This window comes from Rhinopithecus bieti, unplaced genomic scaffold, assembly GCF_001698545.2.
Source record: "Rhinopithecus bieti isolate Rb0 unplaced genomic scaffold, ASM169854v2 scaffold_15570, whole genome shotgun sequence".
NCBI classification, from domain to species: Eukaryota; Metazoa; Chordata; class Mammalia; order Primates; family Cercopithecidae; genus Rhinopithecus; species Rhinopithecus bieti.
This window is the reverse complement of record NW_016808199.1, coordinates 206611-230525: the sequence shown is the minus strand read 5'-3', so window position 1 is coordinate 230525 and position 23915 is coordinate 206611. Positions and strand designations below refer to the sequence as shown.

The 23915-nt window shown below is 43.1% G+C and overlaps 1 protein-coding gene across 3 annotated transcripts in view; it reads right to left on the bottom strand.

Moving 5' to 3' along the window:
- Window positions 1-23915, bottom strand: part of HYKK (hydroxylysine kinase) — a 28119-nt gene that overhangs the window by 2483 nt on the left and 1721 nt on the right. For 2 of the 3 annotated variants that reach the window (XM_017885764.1, XM_017885766.1), the window contains exons 2-4: window positions 19129-19470; window positions 17492-17631; window positions 5768-5951 (exon numbers count right to left, since the gene is read on the bottom strand). In XM_017885764.1, coding sequence (XP_017741253.1) covers window positions 5768-5951; window positions 17492-17631; window positions 19129-19465 — 661 coding nt within the window. In that variant the 5' untranslated portion in view covers window positions 19466-19470. Of the gene's footprint in view, window positions 1-5170; window positions 5266-5767; window positions 5952-17491; window positions 17632-19128; window positions 19471-23915 lie in introns of all 3 variants that reach the window. The other variant, XM_017885765.1, reaches the window with a different exon arrangement.

Sequence of the window (23915 nt, the reverse complement as noted above, 5' to 3'; positions counted from 1 at the left end):
TTTTTTTGAGACGGAGTCTCGCTGTCTCCCAGGCTGGAGTGCAGTGGCGCGATCTCGGCTCACTGCAAGCTCTGGGTTCACGCCATTCTCCTGCCTCAGCCTCCCAAGTAGCTGGGACTACAGGCGCCTGCCACCATGCCCAGCTAATTTTTTGTATTTTTAGTAGAGATGGGGTTTCACTGTGTTAGCCAGGATGGTCTCGATCTCCTGACCTCGTGATCTGCTCGCCTCAGCCTCCCAAAGTGCTGGGATTATAGGCGTGAGCCACCGTGCCTGGCCTGGTGGTGATATTTTAAGTCAGTACTACTCAAAGTGGGGTCTGTGGCCAGTACTGGTCTACAAAATGTTACTAGTCTGCATGAGATAAGAACAGAGTTGAGAGTGTTTAGAAAATGTTACAGTGATATGACATCCAAGAGTGTGATCATTGGCCTTGTCTCATTGAACGGAGCGTACATGAGTTCAAGTTTTGTCAAACTCCCATGGTTAGTTGCATGTGACACGAACTGTAAGCGAATCATGCATAGTAGGACCATATGCCAGACTGTAATGGGTTAGGGGAAAAAACGCACACTTGTCTTTTACCATTGATAGTCTAAGAAGCACGGATTTAAGCCACTGACTAAAGATTAGTAAGAGATGTAAGTGTCCATGAGCAATGAAGCCCTGAGTCACATACATGATATAAAGTATATAATTTTAACTTTTAATTATAATGCTGACTTTTTCTATATGATTTAGGATTGTGTAAATCATGCTTAAGCAATGTAACATAGTGAGTGGGCACATAGAAACAATATTATTGTAAATCATAGATTTTAAAGTATGTATTTCTGAAATTGGGACATATTATATAATTGACTCAAAAATATATAAGGTAAAATTTGACTGGGCGTGGTGGCTCATGCCTGTAATCCCTTTGGCCACTCTGGAAGGCCAACGAGGTGGATTGCTTGAGTCTAGGAGTTCCAGACCAGCCTGTCCAACATGGTGAAACCCTGTTTCTATTAAAAATACAAAATTTAGCCAGCGTGGTGGTGGGCATCTGTAGTCCCAGCTACTCAGGAGGCTGAGGCAAGAGAATCACTTGAACCCGGGAGGCAGAGATTGCAGTGAGCCCTGCACTGCAGTCTGGGCAACAGAGCAAGACTCTATCTCAAAAAAAATTTATATACATATATATATGGCAAAATTTGACAGAAATACAAGCAAAGAATAGGCAATCTGCAATCACAGTAGGATTAAAATATACTTTAACATGTACTTTACTCAATAATTGTTAAAAAAAAAAAAAAAGCAGACCAAAATGTAAGTGAAAGTTACAGAAAATTTAAAAATTATTAATAAACTTGACATAATGGGCATATATAACTTCATACCCAACCCTGCAGAATATACTTTCTTTTAAAGCACACATGAACCATTCATAAAAATTTACCAAATACTACATGATAAAGTGTATTTGAAATGACTGAAATCATATAGAGCTTGATCTGTCTAATATGGTAGCCACTAGACACATGTGGCTATTTAAATTCATTAAGATTCAACCTGGAGGGCTGGATGTGGTGATTCACGCCTGTAATCCCAGCAGTTTGGGAGGCTGAGGTGGGCGGATCACTTGAGGCCAGGAGTTCAAGACCAACCTGGCCAGCGTGGCAAAACTCCATCTCTACTAAAAATACAAAAATTACCCAGGCATGGTGGTGCATAATTCCAGCTACTAGAAAGGATGAGGCATAAGAATCACTTGAACCCAGGAGGCAGAGGTTGCAGTGAGCTGAGATTATGCCACTGAACTCCAGCCTGGGCAACAGAGTGAAACTGTCTTTAAAAAATAAAGGGCCAGGCACGGAGGCTGAAGCCTGTAATCCCAGCACTTTGGGAGGCTGAGACGGGAGGATCACGAGGTCAGGAGATCGAGACCATCCTGGCTAACATGGTGAAACCCCATCTCTACTAAAAAATACAAAAAGCTAGCAGGGCGAGGTGGCAGGCGCTTGTAGTCCCAGCTACTCAGGAGGCTGAGGCAGGAGAACGGTGTAAACCCAGGAGGCAGAGCTTGCAGTGAGTTGAGATCCGGCCACAGCACTCCAGCCCGGGGGACAGAGCGAGACTCCGTCTCAAAAAAACAAAAAGAAAAAAAAAAACAAAACAGGATTCAAGCTGGGTACATTGGCTTATACCTGTAATCCCAGCACTTTCAGAGGCTGATGTAGGAGGATCACTTGCAGCCAGTAGTTCAAGACCAGCCTGGGCAACATAGTGAGACTACATCTCTATAAAAAAAAATAAAAAATCTGCTAGGCATGGTGATGCATGCCTGTAGTCCCAGCTATAAAAAAAAATTTTTTAGCTCAGTAAGATTAAAATTGAAATTCCTATTCCTTAGCAGCACTAGCCACATTTCAAATGCCCATAGCCACATAGGAGCTACTGTATTGAACAACACAGATATAGAACATTTCCTTCATTGAAGAAAATCCTACTGGACAGCACTAATATAAAGTATGTTCTCTGATCACAATGTAGTTACCGTAGAGATCAACAATAAAATATAACCAACAAAGTTCATCGTATTTTGGGGAACAGGATTTATGCTTCTAAATATCCATGAGTAATAATACAAAAAAAGTAGCCAGGCATGGTGGCACACACCTGTGGTCACAGCTATTTGGGTTACTGCAGCAGGAGAATCTCTTGAACCCAGGAGGTGGAGGTTGCAGTGAGCCGAGATCGCACCACTGCACTCCAGCCTGGGTGACAGAGCAAGACTCCAGCTCAAATAAATAAATAAATAAATAAATAAATAAATGGTGAATTTCATGGTTTGTGAATTACAACTCAATAAAGCTGTAAAAAATAACAGGGCCCTGGTGCGGTTGCTCATGTAATCTTAGTGCTTTGGGAAGCCAAGGTGGGAGGATCGCTTGAGCCCAGGAGTTTGAGACCAGTCTGAACAACATAGAGAAACCCTATCTCTACAAAAATAAAAATATTCACCAGGCATGATGGTGGATAGCTTAGTCCCAGCTACTTGGGAGTCTGAGGTGGAAGGATCACTTGGGCCCAGGAGGTCGAAGCTGCAGTGAGCTGTGATCGCGCCACTGCACTCCAGCCTGGGTGACACAGCAAGACTGCCTCAAAAAAAAAAAATTCAGAATTACACATCCAAACATACCATACCATGAAAACACATGCCAGAGAATGGGACAAAATATTTGTAACACATATAACTAGCAAAGGACTCATATCCAGAATATATTTAGCATTTCTACAAATCAATGAGAAAAAAAAATTCAATAGAAAAAAGGCCAAAGACTTGACTTGGCATTTCTCAAGAATATATTTCAAATGGCCAATAAATAGGGAGATGGGCCCGGCGCGGTGGCTCAAGCCTGTAATCCCAGCACTTTGGGAGGCCGAGACGGGCGGATCACGAGGTCAGGAGATCGAGACCATCCTGGCTAACATGGTGAAACCCCGTCTCTACTAAAAAATACAAAAAAGCTAGCCGGGCAAGGTGGCGGGCACCTGTAGTCCCAGCTACTCGGGAGGCTGAGGCAGGAGAATGGCGTAAACCCAGGAGGCGGAGCTTGCAGTGAGCTGAGATCCGGCCACTGCACTCCAGCCTGGGCGACAGAGCGAGACTCCGTCTCAAAAAATAAATAAATAAATAAATAAATAAATAGGGAGATGGATTTTAAAACCATGATGTAATGATAAAGTATTATGTACAAATCAGATTGAGAAAATTTTAAAAGTCTGACCACACCAAGGGTATAGAACAATGAAAACTTTCACACTCTGCTAGCTGTAGTATAAATTCATAGAACCACTTTTGAAAACATTGGTATTATCCAGTAAAGCTGAATATAGACATTAGACATGTCCTATGACCTAGCAATCCTACCCCAAAGTATACACTCAAAGACTAATGAACATGTATACTGAGACTCAAGCATGTTCATGACACCACTGTTCTTAGTAGCCCCAAATAAGAAACAACCCAAGTATCCTTTAAGAGTAGAATAATGTGTGGTATAGTAGTGAATACAATATTCTAGTTATAAAAGTTAGCCAACTCTAGCACATGCAATGACACGAAGAATCTTATAAAAGTAGTATTGAGAAAAAAAGGGAAGATAAGTGAATATATATGGTAGAGAGGCACAGTAGGAGCAGGGAGACCAGTTATAAGGCCACTGCAATCATCCAGATCATAGGCTCTCCTTTGAAGAAAGAATGGATAGAATTTGATTAGATTTGTGATGTGAGAGAAAGAACAAAGTGAAGCCTGATGACTCCTAACTTTTTGTCCAGATTAACTAGGTGAATGGTGGATACCACTTTAATGAGATGAAGAAGATTGGGGGAAAAACAGGTTTAAAGGGAAAAAAATCAACTCTGTTTTTATGCTACACCTTACATTGTGTTTACACAAAGTAAGTCAACACCGAGAAACACATACTGCCTATCTTAGGCCTTGATAGAAATGCCCTTCAGTTACTTGCCTTTTTTTTTCTGAGACGGATTTCACTCTGTTGCCCAGGCTGGAGTGCACTGGCACGATCTAGGCCCACTGCAACCTCCACCTCTAGGGTTCAAGCGATTCTCTTGCCTCAGCCTCCTGAGTAGCTGAGATTACAGGCACATGTCACCATGCCCAGCTAGTTTTTCCATTTTTATTAGAGACTGGGTTTCCCCACATTGGCCAGGCTAGTCTCAAACTCCTGACCTCAAGTGATCCACCCACCTTGGCCTCCCAAAGTGCTGGGATTACAGGTGTGGGCCACTGTGCCCAGTCAGTTCCTTGCCTTTGACCAGTACTTAATGCTGGATGAAAAAGCTGGTTATATCTAGATATACACCCTAGAGAAACACTTGTCTGTGTACACAGGGAGATATATACTACAGCAGCGGTTCCCAACCTTTTTGGCATCAGGGACTGGTTTCATGGAAGACCATTTTTCCATGGACAGGAGACTAGGGGAAGGATGGTTTTGGGATAAAACTGTTCCACCTCAGATCATCAGGCATTAGATTCTCGCTTAGATCCCTCGCATGCGCAGTTCACAGTAGGGTTTGCACTCCTACGAGAATCGAATGCTACTGCTGATCTGAGAGGAGGCAGAGCTCAGGCGGTAATGCTTGCTTTCCCTCTGCTCACCTCCTGCTGTGTGGCCCAGTTCCTGGGGTCTGGGGACTCCTCTACTAGAGGGTTCATTGAAGCATCATTTATGTAGCAAAGAAATGGGAAGCAACCTAAAATTCCATTAACAAGAGAATGGACCAAAAAATTATAGTAATAGTACATGCAAATAAGTTATGGTATATTCATACTATGCAATACTATTTAGCAGTTAAAACTAATAAACTGAACTAAAACTACAAATATTCATATGAATCAATCTGCAAAACATGTTGAATAGAAAAGGCAGGTTGCAGAATAATAATACACAGTGTGATACCATTGATATAAAGTTTGAAAAACACAAACCCTACTATAAATAATGTATAAATCATGCATATGTAATGTGCAAATTTAATGGGAAGAAGAGAGGTAGACTCATGTAAAGTTTAGAGGAGGCTTCAAATGTAGCAATTTTGAGGAAAGTAAAAATATTATTATTTAAAAAGCAATAGAAGCAAATATGGCAAAATTTTAAGATTTGATAAAGCTAAATTGTACCTCCATACTTTTTTGATGATATGAAATTTGACAGTTTAAATATCAAGAAAAATACTTAATTGGGAGAATACTCACATTCTCGAAAATGACTTAATTTGGTCATTACTTCCTCCTTGAACAGATGAATGACATGCTCGACAATCTCTCGGTTTCGATTCTGGCCCAGGACATACAGGTATTTCTCCAGAAGAGGAACATTTTTCAGATTCCAGATGAAGTTCTTCCGATGAAGACTACTTAACTTTGGGTGATGGAATTTCTGAATCAATCAAAAGCGAGATATTCTTAGTCTCTTGACAGAGCAACCACTGTTGAGAGGTGGGAGGTGCTGCACATTTTTCTTTTTTTTTTTTTTTTTTTTTTTTTTGGAGACAAGAGAGTCTTACTTCTGCCGCCCAGCTTGGAGTGCCACTGGCACGGATCTCGACTCACTGCAACCTACAACCCTCCCTGGGGTTTTCAAGTGATTCTTCTCTCAGCCTCCCCAAGTTTACCTGGATCACCAGGGCATGTGCCACCACGGCCTGGTTAATTTTTTTTTTTTTTTTGTATTTAGCTAAGGATGGGGTTTCACATGGTTGACCCCAGGGGCCTGGTCTCAAAACCTCCTGGACTTCAGGTGATCCCACCTGCCTGGGCCTCCCAAAGTGCTGCCAAAGTGCTGGGATTACAGGTAGGAGCCACCTCGCCTGGCCGGTGCTACATACTTTTAATCAACCAGACCTTGTGAGAACTCACTCACTATCACAAGAGATCTGCTGCTTCAGAAGACTACCTGCTCTAGACTGGCCAGGGAGTCTCTGAGGGAGACAGGTGGCATTCTCTCATGGTCATTGACTTGCCCCATTTACTTTAACTCACAAAATAGTAAGCCCTTCGTATCTGTGCAGGATGTCTCAGTTTGGGGAGCACATTCCCAGCTCACTTGATCCTCATGATTATGTAAAGATAGGCATTATTGCCCACAGCTTACAAAAGAAATCGGAGGCAGCTCTAAAGAACTCTGTTCTCACCCATGCCCCTTGTAACCTCTTTGACTTCATCTTCTACTGGCTTTGCTCACCTACTTCAACCACCCTGGCCTCCCTGCTGTTCAAGGAACATGCTAGGCATGTTCCCACCTCACAGCCTTTTGCTTTTGCTGTTTCCCTTTTTGGGGATGCCCTTCACCAGATGGTTAGTGCCGTCATTTCTACCAGGTCTTTACTCAAAAAACACCTTCTCTGTGAGAATGTCCTGACCACTCCATCTAGAATTTCAACCCTCTCCCTGATATTTTGTACCTGTCATCTCTGCTTGTTTTTTCTTCTTACCACTTATTGCTAACATTTGTCATAGTTCACTTACTTATTTTACTGTCTACTCTCACTAGAATATAGGCTCCATGAGGGGTAGGGCTGTTTTTTGTCTGTTTCGTTCACTCCTGTATCCCCACACCTACAACAGTGCCTGGCACATTGAAGGCACTGCTTGAGCAATACTTGCTGAATTAAAGGATGTTCTTAGAATAAAAAAATTCTGGAATTGGAAGGGCCTTTAGACTTTGACCACTCTATCTAAAGATGTAAATAATTTTCACTATCATTGCACGAATGGGGAAACTGGGGTTCACAGAGGGATAACAACTTGTAATTATAAGGCTGAGGGAGGACCTGGATCTTGTGACCCACAGTTCAGACCTCTTTCACAGAGTGAGTGCTGGAAGATGCCTTGATGGTCATCCAGTGAAGTTTATTTCAAACTTTTTTGCACAACTTGCAGTAAGAAACATATTTTACATCATAACCCCAGTATACAGGCACACACATATAAAGAAAAAAGTCTTAGTAAACAATTCTCAGACCATTATATGTGACATATTCTGGTGTTTTTAAAAATTATATTCTGGCCGGGCATGGTGGCTCACGCCTGTAATCCCAGCACTTTGGGAGGCTGAGGTGGGTGGATCATTTGAGGTCAGGAGTTCGAGACCAGCCTGGCCAACATGGTGAAACCCCATCTCTACTAAAAATACACAAAATTAGCCAGGCATGGTGGTAGGTGCCTGTAGTCCCAAATGCTTGGGAGGCTGAGGCAGGAGAATAGCTTGAACCTGGGAGGCGGAGGTTGCAGTGAGCCAAGATTGCGCACTGCAACTCACCAGCCTGGTGAACAGAGTGAGACTCGTCTCAAAAAAAAAATATATATAATATATAAAATAAAATTTAAAAAATATATTTCTTTTAAAAGTTCCTCTAGGCCAGGCATGGTGGCTCACGCCTGTAATCCCAACACTTTGGGAGGCTGAGGTGGGCAGATCACGAGGTCAGGAGATCAAGACCATCCTGGCTAACACGGTGAAACCCCATCTCTACTAAAAAATACAAACAATTAGCTGGGCATGGTGGTAGGTGCCTATAGTCCCAGCTACTTGGGAAGCTGAGGCAGGAGAATGGCATGAATCTGGGAGGCAGAGCTTGCAGTGAGCCGAGATCATGCCACTGCACCCCAGCCTGGGCGACAGAGCGAGACTCCGTCTCAAAAAATAAATAAATTTAAAAAAATTAAAAAAAAAAAAAGTTTCTCTGAATGGATTTCAATACTCACTATTATGACCGGGAGTTTGAGAGCCTTCCCCTGATGATTCTCTTATCAGTAGCATTTTCTTGCTAAATAGTCCTGTAGCCTGTTGGAATACTTCTTGATATGGTTTGGATCTGTGTCCCCACCAAATCTCATGTCGAACTGTAATCCCCAATATCAGAGGTGGGACCTGGTGGGAGGTGATTGGATCATAGGGGTGGTTTCTTATGAATGGTTTAGTACTATCCTTTGGTGCTGTTCTTGTGATAGTGAGAGTTCTCATGAGATCTGTTTTTGTTGTTGTTGTTGTTGTTTGTTTGTTTTTGAGACAGTCTCTCTCTGTTGCCCAGGCTGGAGTGCAGTGGTGCAATCTTGGCTCACTGCAATCTCTGCCTCCCAGGTTCAAGCAATACTCCTGCCTCAGCCTCCTCAGTAGCTGGGATTACAGGCACCCACCACCATGCACAGCTAATTTTTGTGTTTTTAATAGAGACAGGGTTTTACCATGTTGGCCAGGCTGATCTCGAACTCCTGACCTCAAGAAGGCTGCAGAAATTTGCATACATAAAAAGAAGCCAAGCACTAATAGCCAAGACAATGGGGAAAAGTTCTTGAAGTCATTTCAGAGACTTGTGGCAGTCCTTACCATCACAGGCCTGGAGGGCTAGGAGGACAGGATAGTTTTGTGGGTCAGGCCCAGGGTCCTGCTGCCCTACACAGCCTTAGGATATTGCTCCCCACATCCCAGTTGTGCCAGCTCAAGCCATGGATCAAAGGGGTATGGTACAGGTACAGCTTGGACCACTGCTTCACAAAATGCAAGCTAGAAGCCTTGGTGGCTTCCAAGTGGCATTAAGCATGTGGGTGCACAGAATGTAAAAGTTGAGGCTTGGGAACCTCTGCCTGGATTTCAGAGGATGTATGGAAAAGCCTGGATGTTCAGGCAGAAACCTGCTGCAGGGGTGAAGCCCTCATGGAGAACCTCTACTAGGGCAGTGTGGAGGACAAATGTGGGCTTGGAGCCCCCACACAGAGTCCCCACTGGGGCACTGCCCAGTGAAGCTGTGAGAAGAGGGCCACCATCCTCTAGACTCCAGAATGGTAGATCCACTAGCAGTTTGCACCCTGCCCCTGGAAAAGCCACAGGCAACACCAGCCCTTGAGAGCAGCCACAGGGGTGGGGCTGCCCCAGGCCTTGAGAGCCCACCCCTTGCATCAGTGTGCTTTGGATGTGGGACATGGAGTCAAAGGAGATTATTTTGGAGTTTTAAGATTTAATGACTGCCCTGCTGGGTTTTGGACTTGCATGAGGCCTGTAGTCCCTTTAGTCCCTTCCTTTTGGCTGATTTCTCCCTTTTGGAATAGGAGTGTTTACCCAATGCCTATACTCCCATTGTATCTTAGAAGTAAACACCTTGTTTTTAATGTTATAGGCTCATAGGCAGAAAGGTACTTGCCTTGTCTTAGGTGAGACTTTGGACTGTGGACTTTTGAGTTAATGCTGGAATGAGTTAAAATTTGGGGGAACTGTTGAGAAAGGATGATTGAATTTTGCATTGCGAGAAGGACATGACATTTGGGAGGCCAGGGGCAGAATGACATGGATTGGTTCTGTGTCCTTACTAAATCTCATGCCAAACTGTAATCCCCAATATTGGAGGTGGGGCCTGGTAGGTGATTGGATCATGGGGGTGTTTTCTCATGAATGGTTTAGCACCATCCTCTTAAGGCTGCTCTCATGACAGTGAGTGCATTCTCATGAAATCTGTTGTTTAAAGGTATGCAGCACCCCCGCCTTGCTCTCTCTTGCTCCTGCCCCTGCCATTTAAGACACCTGATCCCACTTTGCCTTCTGCCATGATTAGAAGCTTCTTGAGGCCTCCTCAGAAGCAGAAGCCACTATGCTTCCTGTATAGCCTGAAGAAGCATGAGCCAATTAAACCTATTTTCTTTATGGATTACCCAGTCTCATGTATTTATAACAATTCGAGAATGGACTAACAGACTTCCCATGGTATGTACTTTTTACCCTTATTGAGATGGCTTTGTGTTCTTCCTTTTGTGCAGTTAAAATCTGCCTCTGCCTCTCTAATAGTATCCATGCCACTGGTTCCAACTATGACCTCTGAGACCATCTGGAACAAGATTAGTCCTCCAGGTTTTTGAGGATAGCACTCCTGCTCTCTCTCTTCTTTCTTTTTTTTTTGTTTAATCTGAGACAGAGTCTCACTCTGTTGCCCAGGCTGGAGTCCAGTTGTACAATCTCAGCTCACTGCAACCTTTGCCACCAAGGTTCAACTGATTCTCATGCCTCAGCCTCCCAAGTAGCTGAAATTACAAGCATGTGTCACCATGCCCAGTTAATTTTTTAGTATTTTTAGTAGAGACAGGGTTTTATCATGTTGGCCAGGCTGGTCTCGAACTCCTGGGCTCAAGTGATTCACCCACCTTGGCCTCCCAAAGTGCTGAGATTACAGGTGTGAGCCACCCCACCTGGCTTTGGAGCTTCTCTTTTTTTTTGAGATGGAGTCTCACTCTATCACCCAGGCTGGAGGGCAATGGCACGATCTCAGTTCACTGCAACCTCCATCTCCCAGGCTCAAACAATTCTCCTGCCTCAGCCTCCACAATAGCTGGGATTACAGGCAGCTAACTTTAAAAAAGTTTTTTTAGTAGAGATGGGGTTTCCCTATGTTGGCCAGGCTGGTCTCGAACCAGAGTCTTCTCTTTTGTACATTTAACATCCTGTGTGTTAAATGCCAATTGCGATCACAAAGACATTGCATAGTAAGCACTGAAAAAACACTGTTAGGAGCTGTTACTTTTGGAGACTGGGATTATGGAGGAATGGAGATGATGGTGGAGAGAAAAAAATTTTCATTTTATACCTTTCAGTACTGTTTGAAATTTTATACTGTGCATATTTATTATTTTTAAAGAAAGTAAAATAGCTGGGCATCATGGCTCATGTCTATAATCCCAACTAGTTGGGAGGCTGCGGTGAGAGGATCACTTGAGCTCAGGAGTTCAAGATTACCCTGGGCAACACAGTGAGATCTCATCTGAAGAAGAAGAAAGAAGAAAGAAGAGGAAGAGGAAGAGGAGGAGGAGGAGGAGAAGAATGAGAAGGAGGAGAAGGAGAGGAGGAAGAGTAAAAAAAGAAGAAGAGGAAGAAGAGGAAGAGCAGCAGGAAGAGGAAGAGGAGGAGGAGGAAGGAAGAGGAAGGAAGAGGAAAAAAGAAGAAGAAGAAAAGTGAAATAAAATATTCTAGTTGGGTTACCAGTGGAGCAACAGTCTACTCAGGGAAGGCTCTGAGTCAGCTTCTGAAATGATGGCACGATTGTCCCACACAGCCGTGGAACTTCTCTAGTATGGGGTACTGGGAAAAATCCTGGGGTTGAGTCAGACAGATCTAGGTTTCAACTGGTTCTGGCCACTTAATATCCCAGATATTCGTTTCCTTAGATAGCAAAATCAAGCTATCAATTACCAGCTTTACAATCAATTGTGGATTCACTAAGACATGAAATGAAAACTTCATACATATAGGTGCTCAATACATGTTTGTTAAAATCAGTGTTGTCCTTGATCTGCCTGACTTCTCTGGCTTTTCTATCCACTTGGTTCCTTGCTACACCAACCTGAATTCTTGACAATTTAATCAGCACTCTTTATTAGCCTATCTTAGCCCTCCTCTTGTTATTAGGCTGGTGCAAAAGTAACTGCAGTGTTGCAATAAAAAGTAATGGCAAAACCACAATTACTTTTGCACCAATCGAATAACTCCCTCATTCTCTACCCCACACCTCAGCTCCCATTTCCCATGCATATTGTATTCTCAAGTACAAAGCTTTTACCACAGTCATACTCATAAGCCTGTCCTATATTTTCTTCTTTCTTATAGTTAATGAAATCTCCTGAGATTGACTTCCAGCCCATCTGTGGACCAAATGGCAACCAAATTCCAGTACTATTTGGTCCCTTCACTTGTTAACTCCTCAGTTCTGGCCCCTACAATCCCCAGAACTACCTTCTTTGGATCCCACAGGCCTACCTGACCAACTGCGGGAAGCTTCAATGGCCCAACCATGTCCCCAGCAGAGCAGCCACCAGCCTCGGCCATGCCTACATGACTAAAATACCACACTTGTATCTATTATCTTTCATAGACTCTACAGTTCTTATACTTACAGAAAAACTAAGAACTTAGCTCCTGCAAAGCCATGGGGTAAGACTGGGTGAGGGGATGAGCAACAGGAATAATGCATGATAAGATGCATGTAATGCCAAATGAAGAAGGCTTGGTTCCCTCTAGAGCTCTGTTGTCCTCTGTAAGACAACTTAAAGTAAGTTGCACAGCAGAGCAGTAGGTGGCTAAATGCACAGCAGAATTGACTCACTGTCAGCAATGATGTGGTGCTATTTCCCTCTGAAACTGTATTACTTTTTCAGAATATAGAAGGAAAAGTTGAAAGTTCAGTGGCCATAGGCATATGAATGAAGCCCACATATAGGGCAGAAGGAAAGGTTACTGGTAAAGGAAAGCTATTATGTAACAGACAGTCATTTAAACAGCTCAATAGCAGGTTTAAGTCTGAGGAAGGTAGACAGACTTTACTGAGCACTACAATCAGTTCAAAGGTTTTTGTTTTGGGTTTTTTTTTTTTTTTTTTGAGACGTTGTCTCACTCTTTCACCCAGGCTGGTGTGCAGTGGTGTGATCTCGCCTCACTGCAATCCCCACCTCCTGGGTTCAAGTGATTCTCTTTACCTTAGCCTCCCAAGTAGCTGGAACTACAGGTACCTGCCACCACGCCCGGATAATTTTTGTATTTTTAGTAGACATGGGGTTTCATTATGTTGGCCAGGCTGGTCTGAAACTCCTGACCGCAAGTGATCCACCCACCTTGGCCTCCCAAAGTGCTGGGATTATAGGCATGAGCACCTGGCCCAGTTCAAAGGTTTTCTAAATAAAATTAATATGTGAAGAAAATTTCCTAAAAATAAGTTAATTAGAATGGGCTATTTAAATCCAAATTATATTATTATGAACAAATGAACATTTTAACGAAAGTCCACAAATGAATTTGCTCAAACTTAATTGAAAACTATTTCAAGTGAAATGTTTAATATGTTTACCACCCAAACCCTTGTAGAAGCTCAATAAATATGTGTTGAATAGATGAATAGAGTGCAATATAAAATGGTGATTATTGTAAGTACAGAAGAAGGTCTGTGGGTTTATAAACATATGCTAAGCACCAAGTATGCCCCTGGGGCTGTGGAATAGTGTGGCACATGGAATAAATGGTTCAGAGAATGTCATCTCTGGATGATGGAATTACCAGTAACTTAATTTTTCTTTGTATTTTTATCTGGTTTTCTTTACACAACAGATCACACAAGGATTTTTAATCAGAAAAAAAGGTTACAATATTTCTATTTGACAATCTAAGGATAAATGAATACTACTTACACTGCAGGGGCTTCAGTTTTTATTTTTTTTATAAAGAGTCTTGCTCTGTCTTGCCCAGGATGGAGTACAGTGGTGTGATCTTGGCTCACTGCAGCCTCTGCCTCCTGGGTTCAAGTGATTCTCCTGTCTCAGCCTCCTGAGTAGCTGGGATTACAGGCATCCACCATCACACCCGGCTAATTTTTACATTTTTAGTAGATGGGGTTTCACCATGTTGGCCAGCTGGTCTTGAACTCCTGACCTCAGGTGATCCACTTGCCTTGGCCTCCCAAAGTGCTGGGATTACAGGTGTAAGCTACTGCGCCCGGCCTGGTCTTGAGTTTTTGGCCAAGAGGGGGTTTACCCTCCTGCCAGAAAATCAAAACAGTGGACAAAATACATTAAACACGGTTTTCAAGTTATTAGACATTAGGTAGTGAAAAACAGTGATCCCTGAGAGAATGAAAACAAATAAGGGTCCCACGTGTGGTGGCTCACGCCTATAATCCCAGCACTTTCGGAAGCCGAGGCAGGTGGATCATTTGAGGTCAGGAGTTCAAGACCAGCCTGGCCAACATAGTGAAACCCTATCTCTACTAATAATACCAAAAAATTAGCTGGGCAGTGGTGGCAGCTACTCAGGAGGCTGAGGCAGGAGAATCCCTTGAGCCTGGGAGGCAGAGGCTGCGGTGAGCTGAGATCGTGCCACTGCACTCTAGTCTGGGTGACAGAGTGAGACCCTGTCTCAAAAAAAATAAAAAATAAAACACACACGGGTAGTTTGCCCCAGCTCACTGCCTTGAGAGAGGATGCGGTGCAGAGAGGGAAGACCCAGATGGAGCCCAGAGGACTCTCTGAGTTGAGGAGGTAGAGCTGAGAGTCCAGGAAGACCAAGGTAGTTTGAGTTTGCAGGACAGATGACCAGGAATGGGAGAGCTGCAGAGAGAGAGCACTCCAGGGATCTGCATTATGTTCCCCTTGATAATTTAGCAGATTGGTGTATGACCCATGTGTAAATGTGAGGAAACTACTCAAAACTGGGAAAAGAGCTACCTGAAGGGATTAGAAGAAAGAGTACCTGGCACGCACAGGACCAGGAAGAGTGCCTGTTCCTACCGTCCACACTGGAAAACCTCACAGTTCACAGGACACTGAAGGATTCTGATCAGTAGTAAATTGATCCTTGGTCCCATCTATCAAGTAGTAAAAGCATGACCCAAAAGGATCAAACTGCTTCCAAGTAATTTCACTACATCCACTCAAGGAATCCCAGTGGATGGCAAGCATAAGAAACTCGAGGAAAACTATACAAAGTCACACCTTAATCAAACTGCTCAAAACTGGAGATAAAGAGAATTTTTTTTTTTTTTAAGATGGAGTCTTGCTTTGTCACCCAGATTGGAGTGCAGTGGTACAATCTTGGCTCGCTGCAACCTCCACCTCCTGGGTTCAAGTAATTCTCCTGCCTCAGTCTGCAAAGCAGCTGGGATTATAGGCATGCACCACCATGCCCAGCTAATTTTTGTATTTTTAGTAGAGATGGGGTTTTGCCATGTGGGCCAGGCTGGTCTTGAACTTCTGACCTCAAGTTATCTGCCTGCCTCAGCCTCCCAAAGTGCTGGGATTACAGGTGTGAGCCAACCCGACGGGCCTCAAGAGAAAGTCTTAAAAGCAGCCACATACATACAAGAGACACATTACATTCAGAGGAACAATCTGATGGCAGATTTCCTGTCAGAAATAATGCAAGCAATGGGCCGGGAGGCAGAGGTCACAGCACTGCACTCCAGCCTGGGTGACAGACAGAAACTCTGTCTCAAAAAAAATAAGAAAAGAAAAAATGCAAGCAAGAAGTGGAGCAATGTCTTTCTTTTTTCTTTCTTTTTTTTTTTTTTTTTGAGACAAGGTCTTGCTCTGTCACCCAGGCTGGAGTGCAGTGGTGTGATAACAACTCACTGCAGCCTCAACCTCTTGGGCTCAGGTGATCCTCCCACCTCAGCCTCCCAAGTAGCTGGGACTACAAGCATGCACCACCACGCCAGGATAATTTTTTGTATTTTTAGTAGAGACAGAGTTTCACCATGTTGCCTAGGCTGCTCCCAAACTCCTAGCCTCAAGTGATCCTCCTGCTTTGGCCTCCCAAAGTGAAGGGATTACAGGCGTGAGTCACCACACCTGGCCTAAACCTCTTTTCTGTATAAATTACCCAGTCTCCGGTATTTCTTTATAGCAGTGCAAGAATGGCCTAATACTAAGACCAACCCCCTGGCGAGGCGTGGGGTAGCTCATGCCTGTCGTCCCAGCACTTTGGGAGGCAGAGGCGGGAAGATTGCTTGAGCTCAGGAGTTTGAGACCAGTTTGGACAACATGGCTAAACCCCATCTCTACAAAAAATACAAAAATAAATTAGATGGGTGTGGTGGCACACTCCCGTAGTCCCAGCTACCCAGGAGGTTGAGATGGGAGGAATGCTTGAGCCTGGGAAGTTGAGGCTGCATTAAGCTGTGACGGTACCATTGCACTCCAGCCTGGGAGACAGAATGAGACCCTATCTCAAAAAAAAAAAGACCAACCCATCTCTTCCTCCTTCTCCTCAGCCCACTCAAAGTGAGGATGACAATGAAGACCTTTATTTTATGATGATCCATTTCTACTTAATAAATAGTAAATATATTTCCTTTGTCTTGTGATTTTTTTAATATAAAAGGTACTCAGTCAATATTGAATAAATGAAGATGTTTTATGGGTGAGTCTAAAAGGCACCTGTCATACATTATATTGTTTTATAGGGCAAAACATCCTTAACATACATTATTAATCCATTTGCAACCTAGCTATTGCTTCACACGGAGCTCCAGCTGATTATACGGTGACTGGATGAAATCTTCAGGTTTCCATTTGTGAATATTGATTGTTTTCAGTGAGCAGCATGAAGAATATCATGAATTTCTAAAAATTTAGGTAATCTTTCCAATACACCAGTAAGATTTATTTATTTTTTAATTTAAAGAAATTGCCCAGGCGCGGTGGCTCAAGCCTGTAATCCCAGCACTTTGGGAGGCCGAGACGGGCAGATCACGAGGTCAGGAGATCCAGACCATCCTGGCTAACGCAGTGAAACCCCGTCTCTACTAAAAATACAAAAAAAGTAGCTGGGCGAGGTGGTGGGCGCCTGTAGTCCCAGCTACTCGGGAGGCTGAGGCAGGAGAATGGCGTAAATCCAGGAGGCGGAGCTTGCAGTGAGCTGAGATCCGGCCACTGCCCTCCAGCCTGGGCGACAGAGTGAGACTCTGTCTCAAAAAAAAAAAAATTAAAAAAAATTTTTTGGAGACAGTATTGCTCTGTCGCCCAGGCTGGAGTAGTGGTGTGATCTCGGCTCACTGCAACCTCCACCTTCTGGCTCAAGCAATTCTCCTGCCTCAGTCTCCCAAGTAGCTGAGACTATAAGCACATGCCACCATGCCCTAAATTTTTGTATTTTTTAGAAGAGGCAGGGTTTCACTATTTTGGTCTCAAACTCCTGGCCTCAAGTTAGATCCCTCTGCCTCAGCCTCCCAAAGTGCTGGGATTACAGGCGTGGACCACCACACCCGGACTACACCAGTAAGAGTTTGGCAGAAGTTGGCCTTACTGTCATAAAATGTATGCACTCTAGGACTCCATTCCCTTCATAACATACCTTAGGTGCACCATACATAAAAAGAGAATCTGATTCTTAGTTTATTTTTAAAATAAAATAACAAACAAACATCCCTTAGAATAAAATAAAGCCCCATATCTTACCTGCAGTGTCTTATCCAATTTGGCAGCTAGCTTTCCGATTTCATACAACAGCTGGGGGCTGATGGGAATCTCAGCTATGGGTCTTCCTGGGAGGTAAGTCAGCAGCCTCACCAAGTAGCTTCTGATTTCAGAGCCACTATCTAAATGGATGGAATAAAATATCCTTTGACTATTTTAAATATATACATTGAGAGACAGATAGATATAGATAGATATTTAGATATAATAGAATTAGAAGCTATTCTGCCTTTGCAAGTATTATTGAAAAGAACAGAAATTATAGAACAACAACAAAAATGTGCTAATCTAAAACAGCTCGGCAGGATTCTGAGGCAGAGTTGAGCAGATGAAGCAAGAAGGTAGAATACACAAACCTTAAGAACACTGGAACTGGCCATTTACATACCAACAAAATTATAGCCCTAACTCTGCTAGCCTTAGCTCTACACAGAAATTACCTACTGTGGTAAATGAAAGCAACAACACATACTCTTTTATAAGTTCACAGTTGAAGGGAGTGAGGTACCAATAAATGACTTCCAGAATCAGGCTTCTTGCAGGACAGCCTGTGTTTGCAACACAGGACAATAACTATGTCTCAGGGAACAATGGGCCTCAGGTATTTGTAGCAATGCAAATTAAGAAAGAATGGTGAACAATTAAGAGAGAAAAAGACAATCAAGATTTCAAACCTTTAAAAAAACTTGAAGAAATTGGTTTTAGCCTGCTGTTTAAAGAGCTGAATTAGGTCCATTCTTGGCATTTTAGTATTTTGAGGTGAAAAGGACTGTCTCACAGATGAGGACTGGTGGTCTTAGGGATTTAAGTGGTCTATGTGTCCAAGGTTACATATACAGTAATGACAAAGCTAAAATCTAAAATTCCTGATTTCCAGTATTCTTTCTACTATACTGCAGCACCAGAATTTATAGCTTCTCTAATAAAATATTTTATTATTTTCTGGTTTAAAAAAAAAAAAACAAGCCAGGCATGGTGACTCATGCCTGTAATCCCAGCACTTTGGGAAGCCAATGCAGGCAGATCACTTGAGGCCAGGAGTTCAAGACCAGCCTGGGCAACATGGCAAAACCCTGCCTCTACAAAAACACTACAAAATTAGCTGGGCGTGGTGACGCGTGCCTGTAGTCCCAGCTACTTAGCAGGCTGAAGCGGGAGGATCACCTGAGCCCAGGAGGTCAAGGCTGCAGTGAGCTGTGACTGCACCACTGCACTCCAGTCTGGGTGATAGAGTGAGACCGTCTCAAAAAACAACAAACAAAAATAAAAACCCAAAACCACCACCAACAAAACAAACAAACAAACAAAAAATGTTCCCCTGATTTTCACAAGTTCCCTTAGTTACTATCTGTCAGGGCCTTTCTAAACAGAAAACTTATACCACATTGGGCTCTAACCACTACTCAATCAGAGGACCAATCACCACTTTGATGATGCTGTGGTTTCTCCCAACACTGAAAAAATAACCACCTCTAAGGGTGTACTATTGAGGCTGCTAAAAAAATAACAACCACATCTACCCTTGGAATTATGAACTTGCCCTTCATAGTTCTACTTGTGGTCAAAAGGCAGTGATGTGTCTGGATAGGTAATGGGTCAGCAAGTTGGTCATCTCTTACCTACAGACACGAGAGAAGCTGTATTGTCTCCTTTAGCGCGACACACAGAGGATGTTGGAAATCCAGCTGCTTTCAAAAACATGATGATGTCATTCTGCACTTCAATCCGGTCTGGATTTTTGCTAGCCTTGGTGTTGCTTATTTTGAGGACATATTCAGTTGGGCCATCTTTGGTTTTTGAAGCGTAGACATGAAAGTTTTGGTCATCATAGCTAGGAAGTGGCTGGACCTTGGCAACTTTCAACCCAAACACTGACTCCGCTAATGCAGAGGCCTGTTCCTCACTGAAAGTGGGTTTGCTAAGAGCCTCTGACTGCTGATCATTTCCACTTGACATTATGTCTAGGGGAACAAAAAGTAGCAAACAGAAAGGGGACACAGGATGAACATATTTATTTAAATGATTTTTCTCAAGACAGACCAATAATGTTTTTATTGATTCTGTACTTCTTTTGATTGTTAAGTTTTACTCATAAAATTAAAAAATATCAAATCAGTGAATAAGATCAAGAAGTAGATGTTTTGACAAGTGCAAACAAATTCTTATAGGACAAATTACTTTTAAACTTACCTCCCAAACACAGATCAGGAAAGCACCTTGGTATCACCTCGTCCAATCCCTCCTCCTCCCCCATTAATTTTATAGGGGAAATTTTGGTTCTGAGAGGTTAAGTGACTTGCCCAAAGTTACATACTAAGTCATAGTAAGAATTCAGCTCTCGGGCTGGACCTGGTGGCTGAAGCCTGTAATCCCAGCACTTTGGGAGGCAGAGGCAGGCAGATCACCTGAGCTCAGGAGTTCGAGACCAGCCTGGCCAACATGGTGAAACCCCATCTCTACTAATAACACAAAAATCGGCCAGGCGTCGTGGTGGGCACCTGTAATCCCAACTACTCAGGAGGCTGAGGCAGGAGAATCACTTGAATGCGGGAGGTTGAGTCCGCAGTGAGCCAAGATCGTACCCCTACACTCCAGCCTGGGCAACAGGGCGAGACTCCATCTCAAAAAAAAAAAAAAAGAATTCAGCTCTCTAGACTTCTAATCCATGATTATGTCCTTTTGACTATATTCCTACCATCTTAGGTTTAACAATAAATTCAAATACAGTGATCTTTTATAGTCACAGTTTTGCTAAATTATAAGGATCATAATTTATTATGCATATTTCAAATAGAAAAACATAGACTGATGAGCTAAGTATTGTGTGAGTCACTAGAGGAGATAAGGCCAGAGAGCCAAAGAAAACCCTGTATTAACTATAAGTATTAACCTGAAATGATTGAATTAACACTGAAGTGACTGAGATTACCTTAAATTGTAAAGAATATGTTTTCCACTGCTGAGAGGAATAGGGGCTTAAAATTAAAATTAAGGTCAATTGCAAAAAATAAAGTTACATTTGAGTTTGTGACCTATAAAATTAATATCTGCCAAAACTGTGACAGAAGCTGAGAGGGAGAGAAATTACTACAGCCTAAGGGAAGACATTCTTGAGAAGATAGATTTGAATTTTTACTTTTAAAGATAGAGATGGGGGACTAATTTTGTTGCCCAGGTTGGTCTCAAACTCCTGGCCCCAAGTGATCCTCCCACTTACACCTCCCAAAGTGCTGGGATTACAGGGTGAGCCACTGGACCCGGCCTGAATTGATTTTTTTTTTTTTTTTTTTTTGAGACAGGGTCTCGCTCCATCACCCAGGCTGGAGTGCAACAGCGTGATTACAACTCACTGCAGCCTCAACCACCAAGTTCAGTGATCCTGAACCTCAGCCTCCTGTGAACCTCTGCCTCCTGGGTGGCTGGGACTACAGAAGCCACCATATCAGGCTAATTTTTTGTATTTTTTGCAGAGACAGGTTTTCACCATGTTGGACAGGCTGGTCTTGAATTTCTGGGCTAAATGATCTGCCTGCCTCAGCTTTGTAATCCTAAAGTGCTGGGATTACAGACATGAGCACTACGCTGGGCCTTGAATTTTTAAGTATGATTTGGATACATGGGGGAGGCAGGAGACTGTTGTCTTTCACTTGGTAATTCCACCCTCTGCTACTCATAGCTGGTATATTTCCTGAGCATCTAGCTACATGTGAAAGACAATGTAGGACTTCTGAACATCCTTCAGGAACCAAATATTTAAGGTTGTTACAATCTCATGTTGTTTTCCCAAAATAGTTTTATTCTAATCCTTCTTTCATACTAAGTTGTAAATAATTGATAACATTGTGAGGGTGAGCTGCATTTTAGGGTATGTTTTGATTGCTGTTCAGGGGATACAGTATTATACAAAAACAATCATATCGGCTGGGCACAGTGGCTCCTACCTGTAATCCCAGCCAGAACTTTGGGAGGCCAAGGTGGGAGAATCACTCAAGGCCAGGAGTTCGAAACTAGTCAGGGCAACATAATGAGACCCCCTTCTCTATTGAAAAAAAAAAAGAATCTCATGAACAGTTAGCTTTTCTGGAAAGTGGAAGATGTGTTGTTTCTGACAGGGAAGGGGCATGAGAGAACTTTCTGAGAGACAAGTGTTCTACATCTTGATTAGGCTTTGGTTACATGGCTTACATTTGTCAAAACTTAAAACCTAAGTAAACTAGTAAGATCTGTGAATATCACTGAATGTAAAATTTACCTTTAAAAAAGAAAGAGCCCTTCTGAGAAACTGGCTAGGACAAGAGAGGTGGATCTTAGGAATTTCTTGGAACTCCAAAAATCAGACCATATGCCTGTTAATGCCTAATTTACTTGGCTCTGTCACAGCAAAATCCCACCTAACTCCAGTGAGGGAAAGGGGATAACATTCAGGGAGACACACCAGAAATCTCCTATATGACCCCCTCCCTGCCTCAGTCCCAGGACTATAGCCTGATGACTCAAGTTAAAATAAGGGTACGTAGAGACAGTGGCTGACGCCTGTAATCCCAGCACTTTGGGAGGCTGAGGTGGGTGGATCACCTGAGGTCAGGAGTTCAAGACCAGCCTGGCCAACATGGTGAAACCCCATCTCTACTAAAATAAAAAATATATAAAAATAAAATAAAAATCAGCTGGGCGTGGTGGCTGGCGCCTATAATCCCAGCTACTCAGGAGGCTGAGGCAGGAGAATCACTGGAACCCAGAGGGGTGGAGGTTGCAGTGAGATGAGACCGCATCACTTCACTCCAGCCTGAGCGAAAGAACAAAACTCTGTCAAAAAGAAAGAAAAGAAAAGAGAGAAGAGAAAGAGAAAGAAGAAAGAAAAGAAAGAGAGGAAGGAAGGAAGGAAGGAAGGAAGGAAGGAAGGAAGGGAGGGAGGGAGGGAGGGAGGAAGGGAAAGGTAAACCTCAAACGCTAACCACCCCCTCCCCCCTGCCATGTGGCCTTCCCTGATCCTCCTACCCAAAGTGATTGCTCCAGCCTCTTAACTTGCATAGCTTGTGCCACTGGTCGGTTTCCATCACCTGTTACTGCAAGTTAATGCATTCTTGACAATCATGTTTCCTGTTTACTTTCTAACCAGGCATTTGCTTTCAGAAGCAAGTTAAGCCATTCAGATTTTGTTCACTGAAAATATTGTGACAAAACCTAAATGGAGTTTCAAAACAATCTTTGCACTTGAAACTTCTGGGAACCAACACATCCTGTCACACTGTATTTAGGCTTAAAACTTTACAAGGAATTTTAACATTCCTTCTGGAGATAGGTAAACTGGTATAAGGTAAGTATTCAAAATGTAATATGAACTGAAGCATTAACTCCAAGAAGAACTCCTGGAGTCATTTTCAACTCCCAAAGTGTGAGAGATGTCAGAACAAGTCTGAATTTGAAATGAATGCTAAGTTCCTAAAGTTGGAAGGAACCTTAGGAGAAACTGGTGAAGGCCAATCTCCTTTCTAGTCCAGATGTTCCCATACAATCTTTGACTTGTTAAGCTCCTTTTAGGAGAGCCCTGTTTTCCATAGCTGTATAAAGCAAGGTTGTTAGCTCTGGCCATCCAAAGCGACTGATGTAATAAAAAGTTGTGCTGGGAGAAATAGGACATATTTTAGTCCCAGCTCTGCTACCTAACCTCTGAAACTCTGGACTAGTCATGTTCTCCTCTAAAACAGAGTTGGACTAGATTATTACTAAAAGTCTCCTCTAGCTCTAGTATTCTTTTTTTTTTTTTTTTTTTTGAGACGGAGTCCTGCTCTGTCGCCCAGGCTGGAGTGCAGTGGCGCGATCTCGGCTCACTGCAAGCTCTGCCTCCCGTGTTCACGCCATTCTCCTACCTCAGCCTCCCGGTAGCTGGGACTACAGGCGCCCGCCACCACACCCGGCTAATTTTTTTGTATTTTTAGTAGAGACGGGGTTTCACTGTGTTAGCCAGGATGGTCTCCATCTCCTGACATCGTGATCCACCCGACTCGGCCTCCCAAAGTGCTGGGATTACAGGCGTGAGCCACCGCGCCCGGCCCTAGCTCTAGTATTCTATGCCACTAAAGTTCTTTTAAGTTTGCCTTTTTTCTTTATACAAGGGCTCCAAATCATAGAACTAATGGCACAGATCAAGTCAACTCCTGAAAGTAAATAAAAACAAAGAAAAAAATGTTTATCAGACATGTCCATCTTAATCAAATGTCTCCTATGTATGGAGAGGAATTCTCTTTTTTTTGAGATAAGGTCTCACTCTGTCACCCAGTCTGGAGTAGTGGCACAATCACTGCTTACTGCAGTTTCCAACTTCTGGGCTCAAGGGATCCTCCCACCTGAGCTTCCCAAGTAGCTGGGACTGTAGGCAGGTGCCACCACGCCTGGCTTTTTTTTT